Consider the following 9663-nt stretch of genomic DNA (forward strand, 5'->3'; position numbering starts at 1 on the left):
GTGCGTCAAGCTACGAATATTTTCATGTACTGAGTTACAGACATCGGTGAAGTACCGGGTACATTGATTTTGTTCAAAACCACTGCCTGTTTGTTCCTCGTGTTGTTTTTTGTGTCCCTAACGTCGACTGGCTCTATGTGCGTACAGACATAGCAGTCGGGATTAAGATTTTCTAGATAAATAGATTTATTCCGCCTCTGACGCAAAGATACACACTGTTTTACATGTGCCACTCCTAGGCCCTGGGATCGATTTCCATACCTTTAACGACGTTAAGGTCATTCATGAAAAATCATTGGACGTGTTCAAGTTTTTGACAATGATTGTCAATAGTTCAGTCATTTTCTCCTACATGTTCGATTGCAGTAAAATTTCTTAAGAATTTTTTTATGCTTTTCGTCACTATTTTCAATGACGATGTAAATATTCAGTTACTTATAAATGATTCACAACACTTAACAGTTGTGCCTGTGAATCATTTTTCTCATTATTGAACTATCATTAGTATAAATACGAACATCTCATGAATCACCATGGCAGGCAGATCTCTAGATCACACTGGGTTGATTATGTCAACATTTATACAATTGATACCAACACTGCTACAAGAGAGTCCATTAAATCAATATGGATGTTGCTGATTTCATAAAAATTATCATTTTCTTTTTTTAGATTGAATGCAATGTGAACAGTACCATGTACATGACATATTCAGAAATCTTTCATTCCCAGTTACTTCAGCACATGGGTAATGAAACCACTTTTCACAGCCATCACAGCAAATACTTTGTTCACTATCTGAAGAAGGTTCCTCTGAACATACAGATTTGCAGATTGCACACAAAACATCTATAGGTCCTACAAGAACATTATTGTTCTTATCCTCTCCATCTGTTACCAGAGCTGATTGATCATCTATAGACAGCTCCTTACACTCTTTGTCAGTAATGGATGGATCACAACATTCTGATGTCATCTGTACATTTACATCTAAATCAAGATTACCCTGGTGCCCACACTCAGCAAAGGTGACTGCTCTATTTACAATGTTATTTACAACTTTCTGAACCATTTTCACATTATAGACATGTTTAACCCTGAGGTCATACAGTTCAGGTACAATAATAGAATGGTAAAAGACTCTACATTTCTCAACCATTGATGCAATAAATACATCATCACGAAGGACTGTCTCAATATGTATATTATTTTGTTTTGCACATGATCTCAGTACAAATTGTGCATAATTTCTTTTGGTTGCAAACATTTGACATTGTAGCTGAGCATAATATGAGTGTGAGGGATTGAGTTTTATTTTATCACCTGTTCTGATTAGACATGTCTGTTTTTCGTCTGCAATTTGTTGAATGGTAAGATTTCTAGTAGTATAAGGATTTTTTACTTCCAGACTACCTTTACCACAACACTCACACTCTACAAGACTATCAGGTGAGGCACCAATGATTGGGAATTCCCTAGATATGTGGAATCCAGTATCCTGTACGCAGAGCTGTTTATGTTTCTTTTTTTCTAGAGCTATGTAATGATTTATACTTGTCCTCTCCATTCTTTTCCCGCACAGCATTTCCTTTGATTGATACGTTTCAGTATATCCCATTAAAGAACCAACAAGACTATTATTTTTGGTTGCTACATTCCCATCATTTCCAATTTTATTTATACACCTTTGACGCAGTAATACGAACTTCTCTAACCTTATACCAGAGAGGTGATGATACCTGTTCAGTTGTCCCATTTGCAATTTCTGTAATTGTTTCATCATCAATATTACCAATTGTGTGCATTAATTTTTCTTCAAATTCTTTAATTGTAATACCAGGATTTTTTTATGATCTCTTGGGATATCAATGGGATAGTTTCATCAGTATCAAATACATCAGTATTTTGATTGACATATGAATATCCAGGGGCATACAGCAAGATACCACAATTACCATTTGTAATTTGAGATAATCTTTCTAAATTAAAATCAGTTAATTTCTTTTCACGTTGATAAATTATAGCTCTCGGATCAAAGTCACTTCGTTTTGGTTTGTCATTGTCTGTGATGTTGCTACTAAAAGTTCCTTTCACCTTCCGCACGGCCAGGTTTTTCACGAAATCAGGTTGGTGTAGCTTTTTCCCCTTCTTATGTGGTTTATGCCACTCTTGTGGCCTTGATGTACAAGCTCTCGTACTGCCTCCTTCAACTTCTCTGACGATGAAATGCAGGAGCGCTGTTACATGTTTACAGTAACCTCGTAAGCTGAAACAAACAAAAAAACACACAAGATGTCACATAAATTCTATGTCACATCTATGATATTTACAGGTAAGTTGAAGCCCCTGTAACACTGACTTTTGGGAGCTTTTTCTAAACTACTGTATTTGTCTTGTCCATATTCCCATTCTACTCCCTATAGCATGACGAATGGCCAAGTATTTAGCTTCTCAATATAGTCATTGTATGTAGTTAACAACAACAATATTATTGTCGATTAAATTGAATTCTACTCTGGACATGATTTCATTTGTAAACAAGAATAATGACTATTCCTCACATGCAGACTATATTGAAATTACAAAGACTGGGCATTCTATCAAGCTGTAGGGAACAGAATGGCAACATGAAGTTAACAAACGGAACAAAAATTACCCAAAAGTTACTGTTACTGCGGCTTTAAAGGCACAGTAGATGTAACTTTTGATGATTATTTCATTATTTTTATTCTGTTCAATAACAAATGTTTCTTGTCCTACTTACTAAAACATGCCTACATGTAAGTATGTAGCTTGTAAAGTGACATGTTAATGTTAGTAGTTGATTTTTAGTCCGGACTTAAAGTCAGTTGTCAACAGTAACATTACTGGTAATACATATATTGACTGCGGTGACAAGCTGAATACTTGGCATATCAACATTATGTAAGGAGTAGAACACGAAACTGTTGATGACACACAGAACAAAAATACTGAAAATATTATCAAAAGTTCCAGCTACTGTGCCTTTAATCACTGCATCACAGAATGATAAAACCAGTATCGAATATATCAAATTACACACACAGAAAAACACAGGCAGATTTCAGTACATGCCTACAGCGTGGTCTGATCAGTACCTGTAACAGACCCTGAGAAATAAACTCTATTATAGGACCTGTAAAATTGGTCAGATATCAGGGGTGTATGGACAGGTCTGAATCAGGCCTGGTATTATAGGAATGTCTACAATGATGTAATTTCTGAGTGTATCCAGTGCTGTGACCACATGACTGAAACAGTTGTGTACAAACAGTGGTTTGTAAGATTTCAGAGGTGTTCAAAATTTTACATAAATGGACAAATGTCCATCACAGAATGAATAAATTCATAATAGTGTGTAAATTGACAAAAATTCAGACCCTGTTACAGTTCAGTACTCACATCACTCTGTACATTCCTGTACATAGTGATAGTGTCGCGACCTTTCCGTAAGCAGACTCAACCTCCACCACAGGGTGTTGTCTAAATGTCCGTCCCCAGGGGTGGGTAGGTGTTTCGTTGTATTGCTAATAAAGATATATTCTACCAACCTTTGGTGTTTTGGTCTTAAACTTAGCACTGCCCTTGACAATCTTGCTTTAACGTTTTATCAACATGCTGTATCTATTATCTGATGAGTTTGAGTGCCTAATTGGCCACAGTAAGCAAGGGTAAATTACTAAGCTGTGGACGCTGTCACCAGATTATCACCGGATTAAATTTGACAAAGTCAACAACGAACGCGCAAGTAAGGTATAACTGTCTTCAGTTATACCACAACAGTTATACCGTTAGCAATACAACGAAACACCTACCCACCCCTGGGGACGGACATTTAGACAACACCCTGTGCCTCCACCGAGGTCAAAGTCAAGTCGGCTTTTAGTCACTATTCAAGGCGGGATGTGGGTTCGACGAAGTCGCTGGGGACGTCGGGGCCGGACGGAGTAAGAGCTAGGGGATCGGCCTAACACTCCTTTCACACGAAGGAAGCACGGAGAAAAGAAGTAAAGTTGAAGCCTTAAGCGGCGTATTTATTAACTTGAGAAAGAAATTAACAGACTGTTGAAGGAATAGCTGTACCTTACTTGAAATAACCCTCTGGGGCGCTACGGCTACGGGCAACTGCTCTCCGTTGAGCAGTTTTACGTGCTATTTTAGTGCTCGGTTCGGATCAACTGGCACAACTAATTTGCATGACGAATGTCTGAGAAAGCACTTCGTGAAACATTGTACCCAAAAACGACTTTGAGAAAATGTTGCGTTGCTAACCAACGTCAAATAAACAATCCCGCAGAGCTGTCAATCAATTACCATTAAGCGTAAGGGATGGACCATTAGACCTTGGGAGGGGGGGGTGGTCACAGTGAAATTGTGAAAAATTTTTTTTTACTATTGTAAATTTCTGAATTTTTTTTTTCCAATTGAGATTAGCTGTGCAAATTTTTTTTTTCAGAGTAAATTTTCAGATTTATAATTTTTTTTAGTTCGTCGCTGTCTGAAGATAAAGAGGGCAAAGATGTGGTGCCAAGCACCACAAGCGGCCACGCAAGCGGTCACGGGGGGGGGGGGGTCAGGAGAGGGGTGTCCCCCTGCTGCTGTTGGAGCTTTTCAAAATAGAGATATAAATGGTGTTATTTGGTGGCACTTGGGGATTATTTTTGTGGGGGTGGTCAGGAGGGGGGGGGGCCGTTGGAGCTTTTGAAAATGGAGATTAAAATGGTGTTATTTGGTGGCACTTGGGGAGTATTTTTGTGGGGGGTGGTCAGGAGGGGGTGTCCCCCTCCTGCCGTTGGAGCTTTTGAAAATGGAGATTAAAATGGCGTTATTTGGTGGCACTTGGGGAGTATTTTTGCGGGGGAGGTCAGGAGGGGGGTGTCCCCCCTCCTGCTGTTGGAGCTTTTGAAAAATAGAGAAAAAATGGTGTTATTTGGTGGCACTTTGGGAGCATTTTTTTCGGATTACACATCTTCCTCTGAAACATGGTCTTCTTGCTCCTCAGTAGCTTCCTATAGTTTTGAAAATTGACTATTTTGGTTTCCTGGCTTCCCTTTCTACTGCGTGGTGAAATGCCTACATTCACCCCACCAACATCATGCATATCTCATGATTTACAATTGATTTTGACAAGCTGAGAAGCTAAAATAAGCTAAATAATATAGTTAAATTTGCATATTTGTGTTTTTAGAGCAATTGTTGCCCTTTTTTGATCAAAACATCTATTTCTCTGTAGCAGCATGTCCAAACTGATTGGATGTGTATAGATGTGTTGAAATTCAATATTTGTCTTTTTAGGGCAATTTATGCCATTCATGGTCAAAAAATCTGTATTCTCTGAAAGGGCTTGTCCAATTTCTTTGAAATTTGCTACACAAAAACGATTATTCATGCAGATTTATTCAGTATTTGCTATCGAGAAACTTTCAAAGTTCAACCCTTTTGTGTGTTTTTGTGTTGGGATTTGTTGGATAGATGGCATTCTACGTAGTGTATTGTTGAATGTTAAAAACATGTGTGCTGTTGTTTTTTGAGGCTGTTTTTTGAGAAAAAAGAATTGAAAATGCCTTTTTAAAAGCAAAATAATACATAATGACTTGATATGTTGTTTTATCATTATTGACGTGTTTCTACTTGTTCACCCATTCTTGCATTCATCATTGCAATAAAATGCTGTGAAAAAAATGAAACTGATGTGGCCTGCATCTGTTTACCTTGATCTTAAAAGGCAAATACAACTTTCTGTCTGACAACCATACCATAGTTTCAATGTTTACCTAGTGTACCTGCTTGGTTTGTACGCAGGAAACAAGTAGAAAACAGGCTCTATAATTTCATAATATTCAAGTGATCAGAATACAAAAGTCCTGAAAAGATAAGATAATCACAACTTCCAGTATAAGGGATACAGTCACTCTAAATGTATAAATTAAATTAAAAATGTGCCGGGAGGATGTACTAAAAAATACAGAAAGTTGCTTTCTGTCGGTAAAATCTAAAAAAAATTCAAAATTTTAAAGACTTTTGCAGATTTTTTTTTACGCCTTTGTCTTCTTATTTTTTTTTTATTTTGCAAACTAGTTTGAAGATTTTTTTTTTCCTAACTTTCTGCTCTGAAATTTTTTTTTCTGTTTCTGACCACCCCCCCTCCCAAGATCTACTGGTCCGTCCCTAACGGAGCTGCCTAGATGATTTGAAAGAAACCGCAAATATGTGAACGCGGTCAAAAATATGTCGATTTCATTCCCGCAAGAAACGTCACAATAGGTCTGGCAGAAAATTCCGGCACTATTAAAAATCACAGTCTTTACAGCACTGTTTAAGACATAAGACCTTTACATCATAACCTGTTTACAGTAATGAGTTGTCTTGGACCTGGCAGCACTTTCCTTGTCTTGTATGATGAAATTAATGGAATTGACTTCAGATCATTTTGCTGACACAGACCTGTAGCAAAGGGATGTACCAGGGCCTGTACAGCGTCTGTCACAGAGGCAATTTTTTTTTGCTGTGTATACAAATAAAATTCGAGATGTGACTTCACCTCCTACCAAGCTCATCATCCATATTGAAAATATATTCATATAAACATAATGAAACATGTAAGAACTTACCCTGCAGGACACGTGCAATAAGCTGATTTCACACTCCCCGTATGTTTGTGAATGACAACCCAGATATTATAGGGTGCCTCAGTCTGGGCCTTCTGACGTCCAACCGTAGCTCTAACAAAGCAATAGCTGAGATTTGGACTAATGCTGTGGTACTCAACACCAGTGACATGACCAGGAAGATACAGGCTCTCTCCTTCCTTTACTGGTTTATTACCTTGCGATATGTTAATCAATTTGTGTTCTGAAAAAAAAACAAATCAGACAACAAAATATGTCAGAAATCAATTATGAAGTATTGGCCACCAATATGATTAACAAAACTGAACAGTTAGTGCCTAATACAGGAGACTTTTAAGGTAGCGATCCATGTTACTTTACAATTTTTTTAGGTCTCATCGAAGACAAAGAAGAAACCCCAATAAACCATACATTTCCTGAAAGCTGAATATCTGAAATTTATTATCTAACCACAAGGGATGTCCAATGCCAGATAGTAACGAAATTCAACCTCAAGACATAAAAAGTGATATTACGTGTTGTTCAATGTTGTATGGGGCATGACGGTAGACCCCTTCAGTAACATAAAAGCAAATGAAAACTGATTAACAGTCCCTTCAGTCACTCTTAGCCAACAAACAGAAAGCTGGCTGATTAATGTTTTGCAGATATTAAAACAAGACAGGCACTCCAGAAGTGTTTTGGGTGAAGAACAGATCATTGTACAAACTTTTGGTAGGAGTGACAGTACTAAACATGTTATCAAGAAAGCCTCAAACTTCCCTGAGTGTGCACCAAGTACAGTTCATTGGAATGCATAAATAGCAATTTCTTGTTCTTCCCAGATGAAAAGCAAGGCATTTAACTTATTGTCACAGCCTGCTCATTATTAAATTCACTGTTATTGACATTGAATTTCAGTTTGGAATACAAATCACATGTCAATAGTAACAGCAGAGTTGTAAGCTCAAAAGAGGAACCAATGATTGAACATTTCAACACGCTTTAGGCAACAGACATCAAACTATTGCTCCCCGACACATCACAAAAATTACTGTAAAAACCATAAAAAGTCACAACTATTACCCCTGAATAGTTATATCAACCAGAAAAAACTCTGCGCTCTGTCCAAACATTCATGACAGTCCGTCAACACTACTTCTTTTAGGTCCGACTTCAATCCATCCTTGTAACAGATCGAAAAATTCGTCGATTGAGGGCGCTCATTCACTGACGGACAGTAAAAGTCGTCTGGTCGACGTCGATTCATGAAAAACACAAATCATTGAAATGTTATGTGCCTTACTTGTTTCAAGGTATTCTTCAAATTCTGCACGCGTTGTTTCTGGAAAGTGTTCCGAGCTCCTCTCCCAGCCGACAGTTATTTCTGCGGGGTCTGGCAATTTTATCAATCCTCCCTCCAACAACAACAAATCTGACACCTCCTTTCCGAGTATTTCCGCTTCCTCCTTGAGAGACTTTGTTACCGGGTAATTTTGGGCATTTTTAGCGAGAGTGAGTAGTTCGTCTCTCCTTCTGCGGGAATATGGAATACCCCGATTCCTCAAGAATTGTTGCAGCTGACTGACGTTCATATCGTCGATCGTAACTCCCGCCATGTTGGACGCAAAATGTACCATCATGCACTGCAGCGACCCTATCCGCGAAGTGGCCTATGGTTGACTTATTGGACTAATGCAAATAAGAACTTTTTCATTGCTGTAAGATATATTTGAAAACATTGCCTAAACTAAAACAAAAAACGATGTTACATAGTCATTACAATGTCAGCTTATCTCACAAAGCACTTTCGTAAGTAGATTTTCAGCACCGGTTTGTATAGCATCTATGATCAATTTAGCATTTGGGTAAATTAGCTGTCTTATGCACAACTTCATTAAAGGCACTTTTCACGATCCCTGGGATCGCCTTTGTTCTAGTCTGTAAGAGGATTATGGAGGTGTGATAGCCTTTTGTTTTCCATTGAAAGTGTAATCTGGTGGGTAAATGTTCTGATAAGACAATCTGGTGCCAACAAAGGCCTTTAAACTTGCGGTATGTAATTTCCATGACCCTACTAAACTTTACAATGAAGAAATAGTTCTAATGATCTCTGTTGTTGTTTAACATTATAAATTGTCATTTATAGGTCAAAGAAAGGGAAAAGTAAAATGGTGGAAGGGGCACATTGCAGTAATGTAAAATGAGGAATCTTAAATGATATCATAAATGATATCATATCATATATCATATCTTAAATGATAATTGTCCCCGAGGCTATCTTCCGCCCGGTGTAAAGCGTTGTATTCATTGCTTCGCTTCAATATAGTTTGTGTGAGATGTATGATAGCGTGTGTGCTAGCGTGAGTGCTTCACGAACTCTACGGCGAGTGGAGAGGGCGCAGTCAAAATTGTAACATCCTCAGCTCGGTTATTGAACCAATCTTTTTTTGGATTGGGGATTTAGTCGAGCGGTTTGTCTGTTGCCCTCTGCGCTCACCCACAACGCACGGCACCCAATCACCTATTGGGTGCCGTGCGTTGTGGGTTCGAGTCCCGGTTGATACCATCGTATTTCATATGATGCATTGCCTACACACAAAAAATACATTAAATGATCAAATTACTTGAATAAAATGTCAATTTGCTCTATATGTTTTTAAGAAATCTATTAACAGCAACGATTTCGTTCCCATTACTAAGTTTTATATTTATTCAAATTATGCACTGTCTCACCTCTTCCTCTTAGAGTTTACTAGTCATATTGTTTGTCATTCTATACATTCAATACGGGGTTGAAACAAAAACTACTTGACGTATAGATAAAATATAATTTTTAAGTGAAATGCAGTGAAAAGTGAAACACAGTGGCAGCCATACTTGATTTACGCAAATAAGGAATATTTCTCGGGTGATAAAATGTATTCAAAAAATGTTGCCTGGACAAAAAATAAGATAAATGCGTACATTACTTGAACATAATGTTGCATTTTTCTCAATTCAAACTGCATATTTCTTTTATCAGTGAATGTAT

The 9663-nt window shown here is 37.8% G+C and overlaps 1 protein-coding gene across 1 annotated transcript; it reads right to left on the minus strand.

Annotated features, from left to right (window-relative positions):
• Positions 1-1532: 1532 nt before the first annotated feature.
• On the minus strand, positions 1533-9153 carry LOC139122444 (uncharacterized). The gene is made up of 3 exons (XM_070687818.1): positions 7936-9153; positions 6633-6873; positions 1533-2266 (listed from the first exon to the last, which is right to left on the minus strand). Exons 1-3 carry the CDS (start codon positions 8270-8272, stop codon positions 1825-1827), a joined length of 1020 nt encoding a protein of 339 aa, XP_070543919.1. The 5' UTR covers positions 8273-9153; the 3' UTR covers positions 1533-1824.
• Positions 9154-9663: the final 510 nt, after the last annotated feature.

Source organism: Ptychodera flava, chromosome 22 (assembly GCF_041260155.1).
Source record: "Ptychodera flava strain L36383 chromosome 22, AS_Pfla_20210202, whole genome shotgun sequence".
Lineage (NCBI taxonomy): Eukaryota > Metazoa > Hemichordata > Enteropneusta > Ptychoderidae > Ptychodera > Ptychodera flava.

What these genes read in the sequence shown, in the direction of transcription:
- LOC139122444 (XM_070687818.1), bottom strand. Translation starts at nt 8,272, where the DNA reads ATGATGGTACATTTTGCGTCCAACATGGCGGGAGTTACGATCGACGAT. An exon ending in TGAAGAATACCTTGAAACAA is followed by an intron (nt 6,874 to 7,935) that starts GTAAGGCACATA and finishes TTTTTTTTTCAG; the next exon opens with AACACAAATTGATTAACATA. An exon ending in TATTGCACGTGTCCTGCAGG is followed by an intron (nt 2,267 to 6,632) that starts GTAAGTTCTTAC and finishes TGTTTGTTTCAG; the next exon opens with CTTACGAGGTTACTGTAAAC.